This window comes from Globicephala melas, chromosome 6 (genome assembly GCF_963455315.2).
Source record: "Globicephala melas chromosome 6, mGloMel1.2, whole genome shotgun sequence".
Taxonomy (NCBI): Eukaryota; Metazoa; Chordata; class Mammalia; order Artiodactyla; family Delphinidae; genus Globicephala; species Globicephala melas.
In genome coordinates this window covers 105,116,079-105,143,320 of record NC_083319.1, presented here as the reverse complement: position 1 = coordinate 105,143,320, position 27,242 = coordinate 105,116,079, and the positions used below count along the sequence as shown (strand labels likewise).

Below are 27,242 nucleotides of genomic sequence, written 5' to 3'. Positions count from 1 at the left end.
TATAAGTTTAATGGAGAAATATCTGTTTAAAACAATAGGTCAAAAAGAACAGCTCTTTTACAAACAAGTTATGGCAGTGACGAGTCAAAACCCCACTCTTGATTTCCTGTTCCTTGAACCCACCCCTAGAAGAGGGAAGAGGTGGGTGAGAAGGAAAGATGGGGCTGTTTAAATGTTAGCTGGAAGAATTACAAAAATACACTCTGATGTAGTAACAGGGTTGTCATGAAACATGCCATGGGGGGAGGGGCAGGAAGGAGGGGGGAAGGGAAAGACAGCCAGATGGGGCTGGGCCCTGTGGGTGGAGGCCTGGAGACAAGGCCTGCCTCAGGGCCTTGGGGAGGAAGGAATCCTGATTCCCAGCCGGCAGGTCTGGGGCTGGAGACATGCTGATTTGTGGATCACCCGGACACCTGGGGAGAAAGAAATGATTACAGTGGCAAATCTGGCAGTTTTTCTGACCCTTCAGTTCTGTTTTCCCTAAGCAATAGACAGGAGGCAAAGAAAAGCTATCATTCACATAATTAGCCCCAAAAGCAACAAGAAGGGTTTCCTGTCTCCCTCTACATACCTGCTTTCCTGTCCCCCCGGTCTAGTGGAAGGACCAACAGAATGAAGGGAGGTCTGTGGGCTAGGGCTTGAAAGTCAGAAGGGGAGAACTGCCCAGAAGCAGTTCTCTCATCCCTGGAGTTTGGAATCTGTGTGTGGTAATTCATTTCTTCAGGCTAAAGAGAGCCCTCATTTATGGCTCTCTTTTATAATACAAGTGTTAACTTCACCAATTTCTCACCAGGAGTGAATCTGCTTACTTTCCACTGTCTAGAAGTTCAAGGCCAGGGACAGCAGAAGAGAGGAGGGAAGTATAGGGCCAGGGAAAGGGACGGTATATACCACGACCAGTTGTGCACTTTTCACAGGTCTGTCTAGAACTGGTCCTGCACCCCAGTGTCCTTCCTTTCTAGGACATCATTATGTAATAGGGAAGAACTTTTGTATCCTATCACATGTTAATCACTAAAGGGATGTTGCCTATAAGCTTAAGTTATACATAAAGGCCCATCTCTGGGAATCCTGCTTCCCAGGTAATGAGCATTAAGCTAAAATACCTTGGTTTAGCTCACAGGAAACATCCTGACCAGGCCCACCTGTGAATGACTGCAGGGAGGAAGAAATGAACACATCCCCACTGGAGGCTGATGGGAACCAGGAAATGTTGGACCTTACTCCCTCCCCTTTTAGTATAAAAGGAGCCTGAATTCTAACTCAGGCAAGATGGTTTGTCTCACCGTTTTCTCGGTCTGCTGGCTGCGTGAATAAAGTCATTATGCTTTGTCCCAACAACTCATCTCTCAGCTATTGGCCTGTCGTGTGGCCGGGCTTAGACCCAGTAACAATTATACTTTCTGAATAAGGTTTTGGTGTTTTTTTTTTTTTAATTTTTTGGCCGCACCGTGTGGCATGTGGGAATCTCAGTTCCCCGGCCAGGGATTGAACTCACAACCCCCTGCGTTGGAAGCGCAGAGTCTTAACCACTGAACAGCCAGAGAAGTCCCTGAATAAGGGCTCTTTATCCCGTGTGTTAGGTGACGCCATTTCCTCCAGCCTTCTAAATCTAGGTTGGTGTTGGATGTCTCGGGTCCAGAACAGCCTGGCAACAGGAGTCCCCCAGCCGTGGAGAAATCTCAAGCATGTGTGGGGCTGGTTGGAGTATGTATAGGTGAAGAAAGACAGGCTTAAGGGACTCCTAAATGCACATTTGCACTGGAACTCAGCAACCATGAATGTGTGGAAAAAAGAATGAGTGCGATGGTCACAGGAGGAGAGCAATCAATAACACCCAAATGAGCTGGTTAATATCTGCAGTGTTTCCGTCAAGAACTTTACATCTTGAGCAAAGCCACAGACAGAAGCTGGTTACCGGTTACGTTTCAGTGCCGCTCAGTTGGAAGCTTAATAGATAACTAGAAAAACCAATTACCTGAAGAGGGGCTCAAATAGTTTTTGTTTTGTTTTTTTAAATAAATTGATTCTTGCTAATGTGACTGAGTCTGAACTGTCTTTAGGTAAAGATAATGGTTGCAGTTCAGAGTCCGACATGTCTTCAGTGTTCCTTGAGGGTCCCTTTAAAGGAGACTATCTTTAAGATTTGAAAGAATTCAATCCACGCTAGCTCTGAGAGATTTACCGTTAGGTCCTGTGCAGGAATGGCTTAGGAAAAATAGAATGCTTGTAAAGGATCCAAGAATATGACTTCAGAAACAGTGCAGGTTAATTCAGGGCCTTCGGAGATTAGTCATTCTGCTAAAATAAACGCGGCGGCCTTCGGCTCACAACTTAATACACATACCCATATTTGGCCATGGATGTTTTGCAAACAAGCCAGCCTACCTGCAAAGCACTACGTGGGCTGCCTCCCTGCTAAAGCGTGGATGCCAAAGATTCACACGTGTATTCATATACTTTGAAGGAAGATTTTTAACCATCTGGCTACCTTTGACGTACGGGAAGCAAAATAACACAGCACATGCAGATTTTTTCCTCTTATGCCTCCGAGTCAGGGAAAAGCCCCCGCCTGGGTAACAATGTCTGGGGAAAGTTTTTGACCAACTGATTAGTTCTTTCTGTTAGGGGAAGTCTCTAGACTTTTTAAGGAAAGATATGAGATCCTGCAGATAAACCATCTTCCCACACATGAGTTAAGGCATATATGCTCGATGGCTGGGATTTTCTTAGATTTTCAGACAATTCCACTGTGCTGGTTCCCTGTGCCACTCAAAGTTACGTATAAGTTGATGGGCTGAGGAAAGCTGAGTTTGTAATGCCTGGGCAATAAATTAGCATCTCTGATGTTTATCATCTCGTCTGCATTATAGGTACATGTATAAATGTGTCTATGGGGGTAAGAACATACCAGAAGGGAGAGAGGAAAAGGGCAAACAAACAAACACAAAACAAAAATGGCACCTGGAAAGAGGCAAAAACTGAGGAGAGATGATGATCCCTTAGTCCCTCTTCCAAAAGCGACTCAGGTCACTTGGGCCAGATTCTCAAAGCCTTGCTCAGGTTCCATTGGCTGCAAAGAATCAGCCCGTCTCTGGCCAAGTGGTCAGATGGACGAGTGATGTGTGGAAGAAAGAAAAGCAGAAAAGTGTCCTGACAAGAACTGGTCCTAACCAGAACTCCTTGACTGGGGGAGATTGGGAAAGTTTAATGGTTTCCATGGAAGCCAGTCACCTTGAGATACAGGGGGGTAAGGGAAGGGACAGCTAAGCCATCTCTGAAGGTGAAATAGCAACATCACAGCCACAGAAATCAGACTCTCTGCAAATGGCTAAGCGTAGGTCCAGTTCTCCGTTCTTAGTCTCGGAGGAAAGGTGAGTGAATGGTTTCTATGGCAACCAGATAGGAGGATTGGTCCACTTAACTGTCCCCATAGAAACTAAGCTCCTGGAGAGCTATAGAGGAATTAGTTATCTCAATACACTACTATTATCCCCATGGTAACCAGTCTCTTAATGGCAGTGGTCAGTGTCGAGAGCACTCCCAGGAAAATCTTTGCTCCCAGAGAGAAGGTGGGCAGGAGGTAGGGAGGTGGGTTTACCTCCCAGGCCTCCCAGGAGCTGAACCCCTGGAGGTGGTGTAGGGTGTGCGTATGTGTTTGGGGGCCAGCGTGCTTCCCCAGGCCAGGGAGGATGGCTAAGGCAGGGGTGGAGGAGGTTTCGTTTTGCCCCCAGCTCATTCGGGCCCCACTCACTCATGGGTTGAAGTGGACGGTACAGCTGGGAGGGGCTCCCCTTCCGGCTACGCATTACCATGCTGGTTCAGGGTGCGCCGGCGCTGGCTGGACTGCATGCTCAGGACCAGGTACTGCCTCATAAACTCACTGAACCGCTTCTGGTTGGCCAACTTCCGGGCCGACTTCCGGGCTCCGGTGAAACCCCCGAACCTCTTCTGCAGCTGCCTCTGCTCCGTGCCCCCCACCTCCTCCATGCCGGGCTCTGTCCCTTTCTGAGCTTGGAAGAGGCTCCTGACACGGGGCATTCTCTTCAGATGCTGCATCTCAGAGGCTCTTGGCTGGTCAAGAGCAGCTACCACGTGGTCTGGGTCAGCAGGGCTGAGCTGCCAGGAGCCCCTCGCCATGACCTTGGTGCACGGAGTCCAGAGAGGGCCGGAGAAAACCTTCCCTTCACACTCGAGGATGCACACCTGCAAAGATGGAGGTGGAGGAGGGAGAGAGACGAGGGACAGCTATTGGTCCAAGGCAATGAGGAGATCAAGCCCACGAGGAGATCCAGTCCTTCTGTCGTCTACTTTGGTGCCAACGCACGTGCTCCTGAAGCACCCATTTATCGAGTACCGTGCAGCAGTTTCACATGCAGTTATTTAAGTGCGTAGAATTTCAGAATTGGAAAGAAGCAGAAAACTAGCCCGGCTCTGTCATTTCACAAAGAAAACTGGGGCTCAGGGAGGTGAGGTTAACTCACCACAGGTGACACAGCAAGTTAACAGAATGAATGCACCAAACCTGCACCGCGTTATAGCCTTCGTCGGGTTTTTGGAGCCAAACACAGCGCATCAGGTCACCCATAAAGAAGAATTTTATTTTGTTCTCTTATCAAGCTTAGGAGAGGTCAGATCGGTTTAAGAAACGGGGGATTTCTTCAGTATGTAGTATGGAGTGTGTAGTATGTAGTCACGTAGTTAAATCTGCATGGCTATTTTAAGGTCACCAGGTAAAGATCAACCTTGGTGTGATTCATGTTTCACCTCACACACACTGGTCATCGCTATCTGTGCATCAGTTACAGAAAATGGGGGTCAAACAGACTTGTGGTTGCCAAGGGGGAGGGAGAGTGGGGGAGGGATGGATTGGGAGTTCGAGGTTAGTAGATGCGAACTGTTACGTATAGAATGGATGGATAACAAGGTCCTACTGCATAGCACAGGGAACTGTATTCAATGTCCTGGGATAAACCATAATGGAAAAGAATATTGAAAAAGAATGTATATATGTGTATAACGGAGTCACTTTGCTGTACAGCAGAAATTAACACAACATTGTAAAGCAACTATACTTCAATAAAAAAATTTAAAAAAAAAGAAAATGGGGGCCAAGACCTTGGGATGTAGGCAGGTTGGGCATTCGGGGAACATCGGACACAATCCAGTAGACCCGCCAGCCCCCGAGGAACTCCTGCTGCTTCTCTGTCTCTCCAGGCATCTCCATTTCTCATCTAGACTACCAACCTGACCATGACATCTCCCACCCTCCTGACTGGTCCTGGCCTTGACCCTTTCCTCCCACGTTCCGGTCTCCGATTAGGTCTCCTGGAAGCCTCTGCCTCCAACTTTTTTTTTTTCCTATTTGCTGTTTTGACTTCACCCTGAATGCTCCTCTCTGTGTTTCTGGCCTTAGCCAGATGGAAACCGCCTTTCAACCTGACCTTGACATCATGGTCAGCAGGAAGCGGCAGAGCCCTTCGTCAGACCTCGGAGTCTTTGCTTGGCTTCCAGGGCATCAAGAGTTACTGCTCTGCCTGGGCAGGTGTGGGACATGAGAAGATGTGTGTGTGCCTCATCGGCCCTACCTGGGGAGCAAAAACATCCACCCAGGGCTTCCCTGGTGGCGCAGTGGTTGAGAGTCCGCCTGCCGTGTCTTCTATCTCCATCAAAATGTCTGACCAACACATTAAGTACAATTTGTTAAGAATAAAGCCCACCTTCTCTTCTGGGGCAGAAGCTACCACCTGCCCATTCTGTACCCATCTCCCCTCTTCCTTACTAAGAGAGCACTTCTGGGACTTCCCTGGTGGCGCAGAGGTTAAGACTCTGCTCTCCCAATACAGGGGGCATGAGTTCGATCCCTGGTCGGGGAACTAAGATCCCACATGCATGCCGCAACTAAGAGTTCGCATGCCGCAACTAAGAGTTTGCCTGCCACAACTAAGGAGCCTGCCTGCTGCAACTAAGACCAGGTGCAACCAAATAAATATTTTTTTTAAAAAAAGAGAGAGAACACTTGTTTTCTTCCTGAAGGCCACATATATGTTTCCCAACCTCCTTTGTAGCCGCAGAGTGCTAACCACTGGACCACCAGGGAAGTCCCTCAGTCTTATTTCTGAATCTTCCTCTCAACACCCCTCATTGCTTCAGGCATATGAGGTTGCTCTTAGTGCCTCAAACACAGCGAGCTCCCTCGCCTTCCCCACATGTCTGTTCTCACTCTGTTCCTTCTGATGGAATAACCTCCTTCCATCTATCCTTTGGGGCCAGCCAGGCTCCAGAGCTACTCCTCAATGACACCTGCTTCTGGCTCCCCGGCTGGAATCGCTCTCTCCTGCTTCTGTGCTCCCACAGAACTTTGTTTTCCACTTGTGGAAATTTGAATGCTTAGTGTAATTGTAACACCTTACAAGACAGAATATGACAAGTTAGGGACCACATCTTACTCATGGAGGAGTCTTCTCCATCCAGTAAATAGGAGGGTTTCAAGTAGAGGTTTGTTACCCTGAGCTGTATTAATAAAGAATTCACTTTATATTTAGCTAAGCGTGACAAAGGGAAAACTTTAAAAAAAAAAAAAAAAGAAAAGAAAAAAGATGAGAAAGGGAGTCACTGGAAGAACAGGAGTTGTAGCTAGTTGCAACCAGACTCGAACTCCTCTGGCATTTAGCACACGCTTCTGATGTAGTGCTTGTCACCCTGTTGCAGCTCTTTGTCTTGTCTGTCCCATTAGACCAGGGTTTTTCACCTTTTTTGGGGTCATGGGCTCTTTTGAGAATCTAATTATTCTCCATAAGGGATTCCCTCCCTTTCACTGTATAACTGCACATTCGTGTCACATTTGCGTATAATTTTAGGGGGTTCATTACATCTTCTAAAGCCTAGCCATGGACAGGCATCCGTGGACTCCAGGCTTAGGACCTCTTCACTTGGCTGCTAGCTGTGCTGTAGGGAGAACGTGTATGCATTCCAGGCATCTCATAGCTGGAGTACAAAGTGGAGTCCATAGTGAGGATGTGAAATGAAGAGAAACAAGAGGAGGAAGAGGGGTTCTGCAGCTGAGGTCGCCCAATGGTCACACTGGGAGATGCCTCAACTCTTCTTGTGCATCGTCAAGGCATTGCATAGACTCCTTGGGCAACATCTGATCCAATGGGTCCTACACCTGGGTGTGAATCTGAATCATCTGCAGAACTTTTTAAAACACAGAATTTCATAACCCAGTTAAATCTCTGAGGAATAGAACCAGGGTTTAAAGCTTATTTTTTACAAAGCTCAGGTAACTGTGAGATTTGCCCAGGTTTGGAAATGACCAGTGTGGTCCATGTTCGCATGTTATAATGAGGTTCAGTAATGGGTCCAAAACTACATGGTGAAATAACAGTATAACCTGAACAGAACTCCAATGTTTCAAGTCCCAACCCAGGACACCTCCTAGTCAGCGACTTCTCTGTGCTTGCAATATCAATTGGTGGAAACTAATGGGAAAATAAGGATTCTATGAGACCAAAAAGTAAGGTTCTGATGGGGAAATTGCTTATTTTCTGCTGGACCAGAGAGAAGAAAGAGGCAGTATCCAGTGGGAGTGTTACTCTCACTCTCCTTCACTGGTAAGGTTTCCAAGGAACACCTTTGCCCAGACCACCTGCCGGCCAGAGGTGGTGAGATTGGCCCCCACTGATACACAAGAGTTTTTCGAGCATGTCTTTTCCATTTAGAATTTCCTCAGAGATGCTGACAACTCAGTGAGATACATAGAGAAACCAGTTTTTCACACCCACAGACTCACTGGGTAAGAAAGAACGATGGGCAAATTCCATAGATGGGGAGGGTGGACTCTAGAACAAGGGAGCTGCAGACTTGAGTGGTCTTTATGAACGCCTACCGGGGTTTGTTAGAATGCAAATTCTTAATCTATACCCCTGGAGATTCTGATGCAGTAAACTGAGGGTGGGCTCCAGGAATTTGCATCTTCAAGCATCCCAGGCGATTCTGAGGCTGGATTACACTTTGAGAAACCCTGCTTTGGAACTGGCTCTGAGGAGGAAGAAACCATCAGGGAAAATGGTGGTTGGGGGCTCCTTCAGAGAGTCACTTGGGTCTGTACTACACCTGCTCCTGAAACACTTTGAAGAAAACTGGGTAGAACCAATTTGTAGTTTGTTCTTTTAGATCATCATCCTATCGGGTTATTGCTCTACAGCAGTGGGTCTCAATCGGGAGCAGTTTTGCCCCCCAGGGGACATTTGGCAATGTCTGGAGACACATTTGGTTGTCACACAGTGGGTGGGAGCAGGGAGGCTACTGCTATCCAGTGAGCAGAGGCCAGCTGTTACTGAACACAAGGTTGTGTGCCCGACGCACAGTGATGCCAGACGAACCGAAACACTGGCGTCTGGAACAGAGAAGGGTTTATTGCAGGGCCAAGGGAGAACAGGTGGCTCATGTTCAAAAATCCCAAACCCCCTGATGGTTTTGGGGGAGAAGTTTTTAATAGGCAAAATTTAGGGTGAAGGCTGCAGGGTGTGTGACTTTGTTCTGATGTGTTGGTGGTGAGGTAACAGGTGCTCCAGGAATCTTGTGCTCAGCCTGGAGTCACCATCCTCCTAAGGATGAGGGCCTTAGTTCCCACAGAAGAACACAAAGGTATTGTTATACGTATCCCTTGAGGAGGAACCCTGCCCCAGGGCTGCACTATTGTTTGATTGCTCCTCCCTTGCCCCTGATTAACAACTGTTTGAACCTACCCTTTGGAACTCAGGGAAAGTTCTGGAGGCTGGATGAAGCCTATTTCCTACAAAAAAAGGACACAGAAAGGATTTGTACCCAGGAGGGTCCCACAGAGTCCTGCTCTGTTTCACAGGGACACTAGCAAACATCCTACAATGCATACGACAACCCCCTCCTCCCCAACAAATAATTATCCAGCCTAATATATCTACAGTGATGAGTCTGAGAAACCGTATGTTACAGAGTCAAGGAGATAACAGGAAAGCATGGGTAGCACTGGGAAAGCCAGTAGAAGTGAAACAGGAGGGAAGGGAGCAGGGCATAACCTCTCAAAGAATAATATAGCCCTAGAAGATATGACATAAACAGGTTAGAACCAACTAGGTCCAAGACGGTGGAAGATTCGACTTCCCGTGGAACGTTGAGCCTCATTACACACTCACTGTAATACATTAACATCTAAATGACACACCTACAGGTGCCATGACAGTTCCAGGGCTGACCGTAAAAGGTCAAAAAGTGGGCGGTGGTCCAATTCCTGGACGTCTCCTCCCCCTCTGCAAAATAGTTGGAATAATCCTCCCGTTCATGAGCCTGTGAAATTACCCAGCCCATAAAAACTAACCACCCCCTATTCCGGGGCCTCTCTCCTTCTGAAGTGGCCCACACTGTTTGTGGAGTGTGTTTCTCCCAGGGCCGTTCTCACCTTTTGAGAGGGACTGCATTCTGTCTATGGAATGTGTATCTCTCTAAATAAATCCACTTCCTACCTTTCACTTTGTCTTTTACTGAATTCTTTCTGAGATGAGACATAAAGAATCTGAGTTTCATTAAGTCCTGAGACCAGGTGTGTGATCTCCATTAAAAGACCATGGGTTCCAGTCCCAGCGCCAGTGTTTCAAGTCCCAATCTGAGTTGTGCGGTTTCAGAAGCGTAGAGGTGAAACGGACCGTTGGAGCACACTCGGTGGGATCCTCACCGAATAGGAGCCTCAAAGTGCTGGCTGTATTGTTCTGCTCCTTCCATTTACAGAAACAGGTGGAAGCCGTTAAGCCCAGAGGCTATCAGATCTCCTGTGAGCCCCTGAGTTTCTAAGCCCAGATGGTAATTAGGTTGTGTGTCAATCAGAGAAAATGAAATTCTACCATCAAACCACATGCAGAGCCCACACCGAGGCTCAACGTACTATTAGATGAATTAGGTGCTAACAAACTCGTCTCAATTCTTGATTTAGGAGAAGGTTTTGGGCAGAAATGAGGAATCCAAATTCGCGACAGCATTTGTAGCACCAGATGGGCATAGGAGCTTAATGCCTAAACTCTCTGGTCTGAGGGACCCACCAGCTTCTTTCCAGAGATGGGTTAATGGCCCGTTAAGTGAGCTGGACACATTTTCACAGCCCACACTGATGACATGGCTATATTAAGCCACAGTGCCGAGGAGCATCTGGAAAGTCCCAGACTGGTGCCAAAATGATCTGTAAAGCTGGGCTTGGGAGGAAACTGAGCAAAAGGCCGTTTGGATGTCTGGGATCGAAGATTAGGGAAACAGGCCCACGAGCCCATTGGAAGGAAAAGAAGCAGCTCATTGAGTTTGTCACGTTTCTGCCACTAAGGAATCCAACCACTTCTGACAGAGGGACATTTGAGATCTATTTGCTTTAGGAGGTCTGCCAGAATATTTGAGGGCCAACGCAAGCAGGCCAGCAGAGGAATAGTACAAAAGAAAAACGTATTAGGAACTCCGACTGCAAGTCAACGATTAAGAATTTTCATGTAATGAAGACAAACTACTAGCGGAAGGTAGTTTCTTCTGCTTTTAATAGAGTTTTAGGGAATTTAAATAAATTTCCCCAGACCTTTCTTGGGAGTCACCTTCTTCTTTGTCTCTGAAACAACTCAGTGAATCTAGTTTTTTTCTTCTTAAGCCGATGGGGTTAGTACCATTCACAGTTTAGCTGAAAGCCCAGGATATTGCAATGGTTTGGGGGTGTGTGAAATCTTTACTGACCAAAATGATAGTCTACCAAAAAGACAACCATACGTGGACCATTGCCCTGGAATGAGAAATAAAGAAATTTTTGATGAAGCCAAGGGTCCAGAGGGTCCTGGGAATAGCTCAGGATTATACCATTTTGTGGAGGGATTGGGGAGCTGACCCTTGCCTAAATGTCTGAGTCCCCCATCATTCACAGAGTGGACATACTCAAGGGCTGAAAGATTTGGAAATGAGATGTGGTTGCCTCAATTCTAGGCATCTCATAAAACTTAAAAAAAAAATAGGTTAAAAGTGAATACAAGCTAGAAACCAAACAGTCAGGCAGCCAGGTCCTCTGGGGGTCAGCAGGCATTGGTAGGGATTATCCCTCACTGTGAGGCTAGAACTGGCCATTTTCTAACAGTGTTGTCTGGACCCCAGAGATTGAAGATGCTATGAAGAAATGGAAACAGGCTCCAATTTCTTTACTGGCTTGGAAAGACACCAGTGTAAAAACTGTGCAGTGCCTGCACCTATTAGGACACTAAAGGTCTTGCAATTTTACAATTTCCGTGGGACCTCTTAACTGAGTACTGCTCTGTGCCACACACTGCAACATGCTGGGGATACCCAGAATAATCAGCAAAGAAAGCTCATACCTGGTGGTGAGAGACTAGCCGATGCAAGTAATCATCAGAGAGCAAAGGAGCTAGGGGCTGGCTCAATTGGGGCCAGGTGGAGAATCAGCAAAGATTCTCCTACGAGGTGAAACCTAATCAGGGTTTTGAAGAATGGGTAGGATTTATTGGCTGGGGGAGGAGGGAGAGCCATGAGCAAGATAGCAGGTCAGGTTTGTGGAGCCGTGGAAAGGGAAGGGAAGCCTGGATTTCCCAGAAACTACGGAAAGTGATGGAAGCCCAGCAGAGAGGAGGTGAGGGGTGTACCTTTGGGCGTTACCTGCTGTCTGGGGAGAGCAGACGGCCTGGAAAGTGGATGCGGCATCTCAGAAGGAGGTAAGAAGCAGGGAATCTTGGCGATTATGTTCATGGGGCAGGAAAAGGAGCAGGACCGCAACAGGAGGCAGAAAAGGAAGAGTCACAGTGGGGAAGAGAGCCGGGTTCACCCAGAGGGGACGAGGAGAGGAAGCCTGCACATCTGCTGGGGGTTCTGTGGTTAGGAGCTGCTGGTGACCTCCGAGAGCAGCTAAGGAGTGAGGCAGAGGCAAGGGGCTCGAAGTCACAAGTGTAGATACTCTTTCAAAAACATGACAACGGAGGGAAGGAAAGAGCAAGTGGGAGAGGGGAAAAAGGAGAAATTCCCAGCAGGAAAATCAGTGGTACAAAGGAAGAAGGAAGGAAGGGCAGGAGGACAGATCCTGAGATGGCAATAAAGAGGCTGGAGAGAATCTGTCCCTGGTGGCCTCTGTTGTCTCAGAACAGGGCTCCCAAGGTCAAGGTGTCCCGGGAGTGGGAGAATCATAGTGCTTCCCAGTCAGGTGCGATGTTTATTACAAGCAAATCACCTAAATCCATGAATGCTTTACTTTGTAAAAAATAAATTAGAGCAGACTTCGGGTTATCCTTACAGTTGAGGTCCTAACACTTTTTTTTTTCTATTGTGAAATACACATATCATCAAATTTAGCGTTTGAACCCTTTTTAAGTGTACAGCTCAGTGGTATTAAGTATTGATATATTCACATTGTTGTCCTACCATCACCTCCCCCAACCACCTCTAGAACTTTTTCCTTTCCCCAAACTGAAACTTTGTACCGGTTAAACACTAACTCCCCTTTCCTCTTTCCCCAGCCCTTGGCAATCCCCATTCTACTTTCTGTTTCTGCGAATCAGACTACTCTAGGAACCTAAGGTAAGTGGAATCATATAGCATTTGTCCTTCTGTGATTGGCTTATTTCACTTAGCATACATCTTCAGGGCTCATCCATGCCGTAACATGTGTCACAATTCCCTTCCTTTTTAAAGCTGGATAATATTCAACTGTATGCATAGACCATCTTTTCTTTATCCATTCATCTCTCGATGGTCGGTTGAGTCATTTCTACCTTTTGACTCTTGTGAGTAATGCTGTTATGAACATGGGTGTACAAATATCTGTTCGAGTGCTAATGCTTTTTTGAGTGGGAGATAAAGGGTTGCAGTTAAAACTCGTGATTCAGGAATTGTTCACAACTTTCAGTCTTGTCTAGGCTGCAACCTCAGAGCCTTAAAAGTGTGGCGATTATGAGATTATTGCTTAATCAACTCCTTCACTGGTTTACGTGTAAACTAGTTGTCTGCTCTGTTTACTAAGACCAAGGGAAAGGTTTTGTTTTGGGTGAAATGTTAAGCCTCTCTGGGCTGCACAGAAAAGGCAGGTGGGCCTCCTGTGTTCTAGCCAAACTCAGCTTTTCTCAGTTCCTTAATTGCCGCTCCAGTCCCCTGAAAGGCATTTGCACCTGTGCCCCCTCCCCTCCCCCACGCCTCCCTCCATTACCTGGGCACCTGGGGCTCTTCCTCCCTGCCTCTTCACTCCAGATCTTCTTTCGGTTTCCTTAAAGACTTAGTTCCTCCAAAAGCCCCCTCTGCCCCTCTAGACTAGGTTGGGGTCCCCTGTTCTTGCTTCCCCGGGGCTCAGTAATTACGCTCATGGAGGGATTGGGGGTTCTTCTCTCCCACCAGTTGCAAAAGCCATCCATCCGCTCACCTCAGGGCCCTTGGCCTAGTTCAGTGCTCAGCACATAGTAGGTGCTCAGGAAACCCATGATGGCTGAATGAGGAGGATGGATGAACTTTGAATGGGTTCTCTGGGGATGCGCTTCATGATTCGGTGGTTATTACTGTTCAGAAAACAGACTTGGAAACCACTGAGCTGGCATAGGAGGAGCTTGGTGTTTGGGTGCGTCGGGGGCCGTGTCTGCTCACGTTAGGGTGTTATCCCAGCGTGAGTACTTGATTCCTATATCTGTACGCTTGCCTTAAGGAACAGTAGGCGAAAGTTTGTTCTTAAAGGTTGAGGAGTTTCAAACATGGCATCTTTTGAAAAGAGTTTACTTGACTACAAAGAAAAAGTAATTGAGTTATATTGGATTTAATAGGAGAGGAATAACTAAACTATAATGAAAGCAGTTGACAAAGCAGCTTACTTAGTAAAAAGAAATTTAGTGCTCAAATCAAAATTTAAAATACGAGAGAGCATTTAGGTGTTCATCGTAGAACTGTCTATAATATCAAAACTGAAGGGCAACATACATGTTCAACAGGAGGGGATTGGTTAAGCAGAGTATGCTGTATTCATGGGAAGAAGTAACTTCAAATAATGTTAATAACGGGAAAATTATCCTTGTGTAACATAGCAAGTGAAAAAACTAGGATTCTTTCTCTGGTGGGATTAAAGGTGATTTAAATTTTTTTTTTATAGTTTTTGGAATTTTTCAAATTCTCTAGAATGAGTATGCATTATTTTTTAATTTTTTTGCGGTACGCGGGTCTCTCACTGTTGTGGCCTCTCCTGTTGCGGAGCACAGGCTCCGGACGCGCAGGCTCAGCGGCCATGGCTCACGGGCCCAGCTGCTCCGCGGCACGTGGGATCCTCTGGGACCGGGGCACGAACCCGCGTCCCCTGCATCAGCAGGCGGACTCTCAACCACTGCGCCACCAGGAAAGCCCAGTATGCATTATTTTAATGATGGGAACAAAATGGCAGCATGGGTGGGTCTTTATATGAACGTGGTAAAGTGGAAAGATGACAGGGTTTGCTTTCAGAAGATGCTCAAGTCCACATCTGTTTCCTACAGACCGTCTGACACTAGGAGAGTCACGTGACCTTGGGGGGAGGGAGGGGAAGACAGGCCTGCTCCTGGACCTACCTCAAGGTCGAAGCTGTTAAGAGCGGGGCGGAGCTTCTCTCTGCAGGCCATACAGTCCTTCTGACAGCTGCTGGACACGCTGGAGAAGAGGCTGAGAAGCAGGAGGTCACAAAACAGGATTTTCATGGTGCAGGAGCTGGAAGCAGGATGCTAAAACACAAGTGAGGGCGGGTGGCAATTAGCACAGCCCTTCTGTGGGGGCCAGTAGGGGCTGGAGACCCTCACATAGGGGATGCGGGAAAGACACTCTTCTGAGGGGACAGTGCAGCCGGGCCTGAGATTCCACCTCCCAGGAGGGAGTGGACTGTTGAGAGCACAGGTGGCCCAGGCCTGTCTGCCAGGCATAATGTTCATGCAGGGCTGGTGTCTGGGCTCCTGGGGGGAGCACCCCTGCGATTCCTGCCACTCAGCTGACCTCCACGTGCACGAACCCTTCCAGGGAGCTAAAGGCCTCACTTTGCAACTTACCAGTGTGTGGCCTGAAGACAACCTCTCCCAGCCTCAGTTTTCATAACTCTAAAAGGGGAATAGTGGTACCCACCTTGTCCCAGGGCTATTGCAAAGATTAGACCCATAAGGGACGTTTTGCAAAGTGCGGTGATGAGTGAGATGTGTAAAATAGATTTACATGTGACCGATCCTCCCCAGACTCCCCTGCCTCTGCCAGGAATGCCCCGAGGCCCAGAATTCACTCTTCCAGGACGGTTCTGCTAGGTTCCTTGTCTGTTTCCCCTGCTAGACGTGAGCCAGCTTCCTGAGCACAGAGCTAATATGTTCACCTTGCTAATCCGTGCAAAGCACAGGACGAGGCTTTGCAGAACCAGGCTTTGGAGTTATCTATTGAAAAATGAACAAAGAGGGACTTCCCTGGTGGTTCAGTGGTTAAGACTTTGCCTTCCAATGCAGGGGATGTGGGTTTGATCCCTGGTCGGGGAGTTAAGATCCCACATACCTCACAGCCAAAAAACCAAAACATAAAACAGAAGCAATATTGTTACAATTTCAATAAAGACTTTAAAAATGGTCCACATCAAAAAAAAATCTTAAAAAAAATGAACAAAGGGACTATTCTAAGGTAATAGCTCTAATGGTTATCAGTTGTTTATATTCTTTATGTAGGATTGTCTCAAAGATGTACAGTTCTTCCTGTTTCCCTTTAAATTTTTCCTGTGATCGAGTCTCCCGAATCAGAAAGCTATTTTCTTGGACTCCATCGCTTTGGGTCCCTGTAGAACCATCTTTATTTGGAGGATGAAATGGAAAGCGGAACAAGGGAACTTTCTGGAAATGTGAATGTTCTTGATTGAGGTGTAGGTCACAGGGGTGTATACGTCTGCCAAAAACCCACTGCATTGTCCATTTAGATTCTGTGAATTTCACTGTACGTAAATTTTACCTTCATAAGAGTTGAGCAAAGGAAAACAAAAATCATTGCCTTTATTGCTTTTTCATCAGACTGTACTGAGAAAACGTAAAAGCCTTGCTATTCAAACGCAGTCTGCAGGTTAGCAGCGTCCCCTGGGATCTTGTAAGAAATGCAGTATTTCAGGCCCTACCCCAACACCACGGAATCTGGATCTTTTTAGTAAGATTCTCAGGGGATTCATACACATGCTAAAGTTTGAGAAGCAATGGTAGAAGATGCATGTGAAACGGAGCAAGTGAATTGGAGAAGGAGGGGTAGCCAGTGCCAGTGGCCATGTTGGGAGACCACCCCAGCTCTTCTTGGGCATTATTCAAGCATTTCGTACCAAGAGGATGTCGAATGAAAGATGCTCGATCAATGTTGGTTAAGTCAATGAGGTGACATTTGAGATGGCTTTTGAATGATGAGGAAGAGTCTGCCAAGAGGACAGAGAAGAGGGCGTCTGAGAGACACAGAACTACCTCGCTTTTAACTAGTGACTCCAACTTTTCAAAGGCATGTTGGAATCGGGATCACAGCCTGGGGGGGTGGTGAGCAGGCGGCTGCACTGGGGCCCCCTCCCTAAGGGAAGCACTTGCTAAGAGAGAAAGGGGCTCCGTCTGTCTAGATGAAACAGGGTCATGTTGGCCATCCTAAAGGGTCTGACCTTTACCCTACAGATTGGGATGTCTGGGGTTAATGAACAAGGAACTTGAACATCTATTCAGATGAATATATCTCAAATGCATTTTCCTCCTATACCCCCAGGGCTAGTGCCTTAGCTGAGATCTATTGCCTTGGTTACTGTGATCTCGCCCTCTAATTAGTCTGCCTAATGATCCGCCTCCCCGACCAAGCCATCTCTAGATGTGATGATGTTACTCATGCTTAAAATAATTCTGTAACCCCCAGTGGGAATCAGCACTGCTCCTGCCCAGCTCTCTGGCTTCAGCTCCTGTCACTCACCCTTGAATCTCCTCCATTCCTAGTGAATCACGCATAATTCCCAGCTCTAGCGGGTCCTTAACGCCTACGGCGCTTTGGCCCTTGCTGTGTCTTCTGCTCAGAATACCCGCCTCCAGCACATACTTCATACACACCTCAGGAAGTATCCCCTCTGGGAAGCCCTCTCCAAGCCCTGGTCTGGGTTAGATGAGTCTCCTCTGCTCCTGTGGCTTCGCAAAGCAGTACATCACACAGGGAAGCAAGCGAGGCCCAGGGGCCTGTCAAATAGGCACAACAGACCTCCGAGACGGGGTTGTTGGGATTCACGTTTTCTCATCTGCTGATCGCTAAAGACGTGGGTTCAGATCCCACGTCTGCAAGTCACCCTCTCAGGTTCTTATCTGTAAAACTGGGATGATAGTAGTACCTATCTTATTGGACGATTAATGGGTTGATGTTTTTCAGCAGTTAAAATAGCACCTGGCACAGAACAAGTACAACGTAAAAGCTTGTCAGAGAAAGAGCCTAGGACATAGCCTTCACTCTGTGATCCTATCATTGTCTTTTGCGCGGCCCTTAGCACTCTACGTGATAAGCTTGGACTTGTGTGTCTATATCTCCCACTGGCTGTGAGTTCCTGAAGGGCAGAGATCTCTGTTCTATGGTTCTCTGAATTTCCAGCACCCAGCACAGGGCCAGGCACTTAGGAGGTGCTCAAGAAAGTTTGATAAGTGACAGTGGAGTATCTCAGGAGCCCTCTCCCTTCTCCTTCACAAATGGAGAACTGGGGAGTGTCTGGGAGCACCGGCCCCCCGGGGGCCCGGGATGCTCATGGCACAGGAGCCACTTCAGGACCTGTGTCACTGACAAAGTGTCCAGTAGCTAACTGTTCAGCTTGGCGGCGGGGCATGGGAGGGGCGGGGGTTGGCGGGGAGGGGTGGGAATGAGTTTTGCTCCAGATCAAGGCAAGATGCCATCCTAAACTGGAACCCCATGCCCGTTCTGGAAGAAGACTTGTTGCCAGTGGCCGGGAGGCATGGTTGGAATGGTTAGCTACGTGCTAAGTTTGCACTGGTGCAACGTGTTGGTAGGCAACCCAGGGAAACCCATCACCACTTACAGGCTCTTTTGAAGAGAACACGTATCTTGAGTTCCAGACAGCCACCATATAAGCAAAGGTCTTAAACTGAGGACCGCTTGGCTAGATCTTTTGTTTAATTTGGTGATTGCCTTTACGTTTCTTGTTCTACTCAATTTCATTCTAGGCGGGAGACGGTTTTGTAGGATTTGTCCAGCATGCTATGCTCTCTATGGCCACATGATGGCAGTGTCTGTACTTCACAGAAGACGGAAAGGCGGGGAGAAAAGGGACTTTGCTTCCTAATACAAAATTGCAACACATGTTTGCACGGGCTGAGCTGATAAGTTGTGGCAGATGTTAATGAAGTGCTCTCCTGCTGAGGTTTTTCATGAACTTCATTAACCGCGGCAACTTGCACATTCAGGAAATGTTTGATGGATTGACTGCTCCTGTTATCTCAAATTCTGGGTAAATGGGTTTTTAGGAAGAGTTGAGGAAAGAAGATGAACTCCTGGGACATTGAGCATGTGTTCCATTTGATACGTTTCCTGCATGTAAAATGTGGGCCTTTGTTGGTCTGGCACTTGGAAAACCTTATCAAATCTACTTGGCATTAGCCTGGCCCTCCTTGCTGGTCCATGGTACACTTACCTCTCTTCCCATCTCTGACCTCCCTACCCCTCCACGTCCTACCCCGCACTTCTATTTATTTAAAATTTTAAAATTTAAAATTGTATTTTTTTCAGAAAGAAGAAAGTCATTTTTATTCAGACAATTTGCTTATTCCATTCCCCAAGGCTAATCAAGGCATGTGATTAATAATATTCCCTTAAAATTGCATCGTGGGAAGTGTTCTCACTTAGATTTAATGAAAAACACTTGGAAGCAATTGAGTGCTGGGGAGGCATGGCTGGTTATTATCTTTGTTTATGAATTAGCATGAGTTTAAAGAGTAGTTCATGCTGAAGGCTAAAGTTTTTATTTCTTTTTTGTAACAATGTTCCAGTCACACTGAAACAGAAAGATTGATGAATTTCAGTAGGCATTTAGCCTGTAAAAGAAGCCGGAAGACAGAGATTTCTACCCCTCGCTTTTAACTAGTGACTCCACCTAGTAATTAAAAACCAGTCATTACTCAACGTTATTCATTGTCCTCTGCAATTCAAAGAATCCTTAAAATGGGAATCACCACACAGTCCAACTCAAAGATGGTTTTTGATACTTAAATGAGATGAATATAAATAAAGGCTCAAAATATATGTAATAATCCTTATGAAGGGGACAACGCTTTGTCCTTTTTGGTACTCCTCACAACCCTCGAACAATTGTGCTCTAGATTAAGACTAAACTTTCTTGAAAACTCAATAGAAGTTTTTCATTTTTGAGCAGACTTGACAACATCTGTGTGCTTTGTTGCCCTGTGTATCAGTTAACGTGAAGTAAAATGAAGGTGAGTGATTAGTTAATTCCCGAGTTATGTTTGATCTTTGCACTTTGTGTGACTTTGGACGAGTTGTTTCACCTCTGAGGGCCTCAGTCTTCTCACTTGCAAGATGGGGGTAACAATAGTTGTTGTTGTTATTGTTGTTCAAAGTTGTACACTAGAGACCATCAGTAAATAAAACTACCCTAAGTGTGTTTGAATTTTACATGGCTTGTATTCACTTAGTGAACCAAACTCAGCTAACCGTTCTATGTGGGGATGCTACGGGTCTGGACATCTTGTATTGAGTAAAGAAATGTTTAATTACCTTTTATTTCAGTAATAACACCTCATAAATTAATCGTGCCTCACTCTTTATGAAGATAACATACCAGTGTTTAGCTTAATCTATTTGCTTGTAATCTTGCTTCCAAGGGCAATGTCATTAGTTGCTTATCTGTTTGGAGGAGTACATATGAAGATTTAGCGAAAGCTAAAAGTTAATTGAGTTTTGTCTTATGACCTATGAGAAAGCCTGTAATTTTAGTGCTTCTAGTGGAGAAGAGAAGATGACAGATATGCCTTTCTGCTAGAGGTATATCTGTTCCCATCCTTCTCATCAACCACATATATAAATATTGTTCTTGTAGGTTACAAAAGAGTTTTATATTCTTATACAATCCTATAACCTGGGATTAATATTATCCCCCCTTTTGAGATGAACATAGGTTCATAGAGGTTAAGCAACTTGCCTAAGATCATCCAGTTTATACAAGAGCCAGAGAAACTCAGGTGTTTTGACTCTAAAACGTGTTCTGGGAAACCATAAGTTCCACACACTAGTCCTGCTTTGGAAAGGTTGGCAAATTCTGGTGGAATCTCGTTGGGATGGTCTCTGTTTGCATTTAATAGTCATCACATTATTATTATAATATTTAGCATCTTCTGTGCCAGGCACTGTGCTGATTGCTTTATAAGCATCCACCCTATGGGGTAAATGCTGTTGTCCCCATTTTACAGTTAAGATACTGAGGCTTGAAGAGGAGAAATAACTTGAAGTGGCAGAGCTGAGAACCCAACCCGTCTGGTTTGCAAGCTCACGCTCTCACCAGACCTCTCAGTGATCTCGGCAGGGGAATCCCCTGGTGGTCCAGTGGTTAGGACTCTTCGATCCCTGGACAGGGAACGAAGATCCCACATGCCACGGCCAAAAAAAAAAAAAAAAAAAGATTTAGGCAGTTTTCTGTGTTCGTGTACATGAATTCATTGTAAGGAGCTCCTTTTGTCCTGAACTCTGGGCTCCCCCTCTCTGATGACACCCTCTTTATTGTTGCCTCTCCTCAGTTCCTGGAGGAGTGTTTCATTGCCCACCAGTACCGGGGTTTGTCTTCCACACGCCCCATTTCTTTAATGCAGACGTGACTCCTACGCTGAGCTTTTGCTTGTTCACCAGCTATGACTGAGGCCCCTTTATTTCTTTTCCTCCTCTGACGAATACACTTACATCCAAAAAGGTCCCTCTTCTGCTCTAAATTTCCACCTGGAAGGAGACGATGGGCGCAGAGGAGGTGAAGGGCAAAGCACGCCCCCGCCCTGCGCAGACCGGGTGTGCCTGGAGCTGGTGAGCAATGAATGAACAAAAGCCCTCTGCTTGGAAGCCAGAGGCCTGGCTCTGCCCTCACCTGTGGGATCTTGAACAAGGCCCTTTCTTTCTCTGGGGCTCAGTTTCCCCTTCTCCAAAAAGAGGCAGTTACAATAGATTAGATGGTCAATATTTTTGATATTATAAGTGGCCAAATATTTGTACAGTAGCCCAGCTGGGGCTCAGGAGAGGGCCACATTTTCTTTCTTTTTTTTTTTTTTAAGTCTTTGTTTTTATTTTATTTAAAAATTTCATGTTTTTTAATTTTTGCTCCCACCCTCCTCCCCCCGCCCCCTGCTGGGGATTGAACCGGGGCCCCGTCGTGGAGTCCTAACCACTGGACTGCCAGAGAAGTCCCAAGGGACACATTTTCTATCAGGGCTGCCACAAAAGTGGAAAGGTGTCATCGCTCTTAACTTGGATCTTCCTGATTCTGGCCCACGGTTCCACATATACTGTCAAAATAACTTAAATGGATTTTTCAAAGCTTTTATTTACTTTTACAGTAAAGCCTCTTAAGGTTCCTTTCAAAAAGATTAGAAAATACAGATAAGCAAAATAGCAATGGATCTAGATCAATAATCTTCAAACTTCTTTAACTTTATACTTCTAGCAATCAGACCGTCTTGAGCTCACCTTCCCAATTTACTCAGAAAAGTTACATACAATATAAAACCCCCTAAAGTGCAAATTCAGAAAGATAAGATAACCACATAGAAAATTAAGCCTCAGTTTCCCAAAGCCCAGTGGTCTGTCGGGCACCCACGCCCCTTTTGGAGACCCCTTGGCCTAGACTCCGTTAACATCTAGTGACATTGGCCACAGCTCTGAGGACAGGCTGCCAGGTCTGTTTTCCTGGCGCTCGGTACTGCGGGCTCCTATCAGTAAGCCAAGCACGTTTCTCGGCTGAATGAATGAAAGGATGAATGGGGACTCGGTGGGGGAGGAGCACAGGACAAGTGTGAGCTGAGGGGAGGTTGGCTCTGAGCCCTGGTTGCAAGGCAGAGCCCTGGGCGTGTGCTGGTGATCCGCTGACATTTTCACTGAGACCCAGGACTCCTCGGGGGCCAGTTCCACAAGTCACATGCCGAGCCAGGCCCTTCAGAGCTGGCGATGCTGTGTTTCTGCAACACCGAGGCAGCAACCAGTATTTGAACAATCACAGGATCGCGGAAAATCAAGACCGAACGTGATCACTGGCTATCCTAGGGAGATGCCCAGAAAATCGGCTTGCCCCCCAAACTGGTGTGCCCTAAATCTCACGGCCAGTGTGTGGTGAGAAGGAAAGCAGCAGGTGGAGGACCTATAGGTATTTACATAGAAGTGTTTAGAACATCCAGTTTGCCTAATGAACTCCCAGCCATTCGAGCCACCACAGGCTGTCATCACTGTGACTCCTGTTCTCCGGGAGGGGCCCATCCCCTCCCTAGGATATCTGATGAGTAGTTCTACCCAGATTCACATCAGGTAGATTTCCTTCATGGGAGCTCTGGGGCTGGGGGGCGTGAGGCTAACTGAACCGTGGGGATAAAAGCATAGAACACTCACCCCAAACCTCCCATCCCTACTGTGCGTGTGTGTGTTAGCATGAAATAGGCATGTAGACAAGTTTAGCTCGCTACCTGGCACATAGTAGGTTCCAATAAAGGTTCATTTCCTTGACCTCCTTTTGTGCCCTTGTCCCGGCTGCCACCTCCCTCTCCAAAGCCCTTGGCTCTTCCAGATTCTACCTCCTTCCCTGCCCGGTTCGAATCCCTGGAATCTCTGAGCAAGGACTCCTTCCCCCAAATTCCTCCAGCACTTGCTGTCTGGACCACGCAATTCAGGACTTAATTACACCCAGCCTCTCATCATCCGCGAGTTGTTTCACTGTGTGTGTTGCCCCGCGCCCACCCCATTAGTTTGTAAGCACCCCTGGCCCGAAGAGGGGGAAGCAAAGGAGCCTGCAAGGCTGGACTCAGTCCCCTCTCTGCCACGTCCTCAACAAATTATTTAACCTCTCAGCTTCAGTTTCTTCAACTGCAACATGGAGATAATGATACCATCTCTCACGGCTGTTGCCAGGGCTAGTGGGTGTGAAAGCGCTAAGATGTAAATCGTTGTATGAGTGTAAAGGGCTGTTATTATCACCTCTGTTGGATCCACCCTGCCTGGTGGAGTGTAGATGATAAATACCTGATTGAATACAGAATAGCTTTGTGACAGCTCCTGTCTTGGGCTCCAGAGAGCACCCGTTTGCGCCTAATCCTGCAATTATTCCCTTCGTTGACAATGCAAAATCGGCATCCTCTAAATCCCCCAGTACCCTCAGCCTTCAGCTGATAAAGCCAGGGCTGCCGCCCCTGGGAGAACAAAACTGCACCCCCTGAATGACCCCAGGCTGCACCACAGCGCCCTCGATGGGCAGCACAGGGAACGGTGGCAGCTGCTCCTTTTACCAAGATGGTGGTTGGGGGCAGTCTTTCCAGGGACCCTCCCCTGCAGAAGACTCAGCAAGGCCAAAGGAACACGAATGCTTTTTGTGAACGGTATCACGGCAGCGGTGGAAGCGTGCAGACTTTTTCCCTGCCACACTTTATAAATGAGAAAGAGGAGTGTGTCTGCAGTAGCTACCCCCAGGAAGCGAGAGAGCAGCAGTTTCCCTGGGAGGTTTTGATAAGAAGCCAAGCACTTACTTTCCCCCCCTCTATGTTGAAAACTCCGGTTTAGGCTTGCTGGCGAATGCCATGAAAAGCTCATCTTTTGTTAGTCTGCCAACCAATGTTATTGGTTATAATTGGGACAATTATGGGCTGCTCAAGGAAACGAAACACAGATGTTGAAACCCAGGATCGGGGTATTCAAGTCCAAAGCTGCTTGCTTTAAATAGTCCATTTCCCGAATCATCCTGCCTTACTTGAAATTCCCCCAGAACTTGCCCATGTTCAGAATGAGATGGGGGAGGATGGGATGGGTAGCGGTGGGAGGGGAAGGCAGACGCAAAGGGAGAGCCGCACAAAGAGAGAAGGAGGAAAAAGGCTGAGCCGGAGAGAGTTTGGATGACTTCTGAACATCGTATTCCACAGGACCCCGGCAGAGACCTTTAGGTGGGAGAGACGGGCAGGAGGAAGAAAGATGCAAAGAAAGAGAAGAGACCTCCACAGGATTCAGCGTCTGGAGACCAAGGTCAACCTTGCAGAAATCTACGCGGAATTCACACACAGCGACCGCGGTCAGCCACTTAACTGGCGGAGCACAAGACAGGGTCTGATTTCCCCCGCATCATTACTAGCGATTTGTATTCGGTGCCTAGGGGAGCAGGGTTCCCTCAGGATTAAAAACCCAAATCTGAATCAAGTTGAGTGACATGCTGAAAACAGCCTGCACGCCCTATGAAAAGAAGTCAGGCGCAGACAGAAATCACTCACAAGGGTGCTTGGAGGGCTGGGGGCTTCTGGAGGGTTGCCTTGAAATGCAAGCCCTCACTCCCACCCCCAAGTGCCTGCCGCTCCCCTAACCTCACACCTATAACCACCTTTTCGCCACAGACAGCAGTGACAAAGTAGGGGCCACAGCTGGGGAATCAAAACTTTTCCTCATCTCCAAGTTCAGCTCTTCTTCGGCATCTCTCTTCAGGATAAAAGCCTCAGCCCTCCCCTCCACTCCCCCATCCGAGCCCAGAAAAGAAGACGAACGAAGGGATAATCTCACAGGAGGCCAGCAGCATCCACACTGGACAAAGGAGAGGGGCTGGGGGGAAAGCCCTGCCGCCCGGCTACTTCCCCAGGCTCTCAGCAGCGTGTCTTGGGGCTGGGGCTTGCTTGCAGTCGCCTACCTGGGAGCTGTCAGTAGCCAGGCTCCTTCGGATGTGAGTCTCCTCGGTTTCAGCCACACCAGCATATATACGCTCCCCCCCCACCACCGCGCCCCACACAGCCCTCCCCTTCCCTGCCCACCTCGATGACACAGACACACGCTGACCCCCTTCATCAAGCGAGCAGCAGAACCTACCATCCTTCCTGGCTGTTCCCCGCCCCCCTGGCTCTGTGCTCAGACCTGTGACATCCCAACCTCCCCGTCAGTCCATTCCCAAGCCTGCTTTACCTGGGCTCTGCTCAGCCTGGATCCCACAGCTGCCTTCCCTTTGCTTCCAGAGGCGCTGCGAAGACTGATGGGGAGCTCTGGCTAGTCAGGAAGAAAAAAATGCCTCCCGGTGACAGTGACAAGGCAGACCCCAGTCCTGGAGTCTCCTTGAGCAACCTTTGTGCCCGAGGAATGAACAGGGAGTGGGCAGAAAGGGGGGAGCTCCCACCGGCACAGAGAAGCCCAGAGCTGAGCTCAGATGAGCCCCCTCCTGCTGTCACCACCCCACAGGCAGCAACAACTAGGCCACTCAAGGGAGTGGCTCCACCTGCCATGGGCCGGGGCCAGAGATGCCTCACAGGTGCCCACCCCGCAGCACAATGGAAGAGGCTGAGATTTTAGACTCAGCATGAAGTGTCTGAAATTCTGGTTCAAGCAAGTTCTCTGTGTGAACCTCAGGTCCTCCTTCTGTAAAGGGGTGAAATATCTCCCAGGATGGTTGTGGGTAGAAAAACGAGATTCTGTTTGTATTTGGAACCTTTGAGACATTTTATAAATGCGAGTTTGGCATCCTCTCCATCCTTTCCCGTAAATCATTCCGACTGAATCTGAAACTCCTCTCCCAACATCTACCGTCGCAATAGAGTGCTTTTAACGCTGCTGCTCACTACCAAGCACCCACCCCTCAGCATGGGGCCTCCTTCCCTTCCCTTCCTTTCCCTGTGGGAAGGTAGCCTCACGGTCAGCCCAGGCAGGGAATGTTCAGATTCTGCAGCGCCCTTGTGGACCCCTCCTTTCCCAGCTGTAGGTGAATTACAACATGACCTCCTCCTTGGCCCTCCCAAGAAGATCCACAAATATTCTAGAATCCCAGGGTTTGAGCCTGAGTGGTCCCAGGATCTTCAGCACTCTCTCATGTGGCGAGTCTGGCTCTCTGATGGACCTGAGACTTGGCGGAGAAGGATTAAAGAAAACATCTGCTCTGACTGCTAATGGAAATGGGGTTTCTTTTTGGGGTGATGGAAATGTTCTGGAATTAGGTAGTTCAGATGGTTGCACGACATAGTAAATATACTAAAACCCCACTGAATTGTATGCTTTAAAATTGTGAATTTTATGGGAAGTATATCTCAATAAAAACAAAACAAAACAGGAAGAAAGCAAGGAAGAGAGCAAGCAAGCAAGCAACACCTGCCCCAGGTTAAGAGCAACGCCTTCTAAGAACAAACTTCTCTTCCATCTGTATTCACTACAAAAGGGCCCAGGAGATTGGCGCACTCACGATTTTCCACTTAGGTGTCTATTGCCCAAATCTTACACTTTGTTACTACAGGGCAAAGCCACCACTATGAACTCTGAGAAATCAGCATGACATGTGGTCAGTTTTGCTTCCTGATGTATGTTGGGGCCTGGAGCTGGATTTTACACACGCTGTGGCAGATGTTTCTGGTTGCCTACTCAACACCCATTCCCCTGTTCCTCCTTCCTGCACAGTATACTTGATTTTATTCTAGGTGGCAATGTGTTCCACTAAAAGGCTGCCTTTCCCAGCTTTCCTTGCAGCCAAGGGTAGCCAATAAGAATCAAGCTGCCAGTCATTGGGTGGGGCTTCCAACTCTTTTAAAGGGGAACAGTTCAGCTAGAAGAGGCCTCTTATTTGCCTTTCTTCCTTCCTCCCTGCCTGGAACACAAACGTGATGGCTGGAGCTTCAGCAGCTATATTGGATCATGAGACAGCTTTGAGCATGAAAGCCATGAACTAAAGATGGTGGAGCATCAGTATAGAAGGATTCTGGGTCCCGGTTGACTATGGAGCTGCCACACCAATCCTGGATTTGAAACCTCCAACTTTTTTAAGAGAAAAGACTCAAATATTTATTTCAAATGTCAGGATTCAGTTCACTGTTGCTTCATAACAAACCACACCAAAGTCAGAGGCTTTGAAACCATTTATTTGGCTCTGATCCTTCAGATTGGCGACTTAGGCTGGGATCAGCAGGGAAGTCCTGGTCTCAGGCACCTTTGTGAACCTGCAGTCAGCTGCACGTTGGTTGGCTGTCGGTTGGAGGCACCTTGGTTCTCTCCCAAGGGTCTTATCCTTCCTGTGT

At 47.5% G+C, this 27,242-nt stretch overlaps 1 protein-coding gene across 4 annotated transcripts; it reads right to left on the bottom strand.

Annotated features, from left to right (window-relative positions):
* PNOC (prepronociceptin) lies at positions 1 to 25,329 on the bottom strand. 4 transcript variants are annotated; one of them, XM_060300050.1, is made up of 4 exons: positions 25,156 to 25,329; positions 14,577 to 14,726; positions 3,813 to 4,206; positions 1 to 413 (listed from the first exon to the last, which is right to left on the bottom strand). In XM_060300050.1, exons 2-4 carry the CDS (start codon positions 14,700 to 14,702, stop codon positions 328 to 330), a joined length of 606 nt encoding a protein of 201 aa, XP_060156033.1. In that variant the 5' UTR covers positions 14,703 to 14,726; positions 25,156 to 25,329; the 3' UTR covers positions 1 to 327. The 4 variants fall into 4 exon arrangements, with proteins under 4 accessions (XP_060156033.1, XP_069901744.1, XP_030735115.2 ...); XM_070045643.1 differs by lacking the exon at positions 25,156 to 25,329 and adding an exon at positions 24,887 to 24,925 and having other exon boundaries at positions 3,755 to 4,206; XM_030879255.2 differs by lacking the exon at positions 25,156 to 25,329 and adding an exon at positions 24,887 to 24,925.
* Positions 25,330 to 27,242: the final 1,913 nt, after the last annotated feature.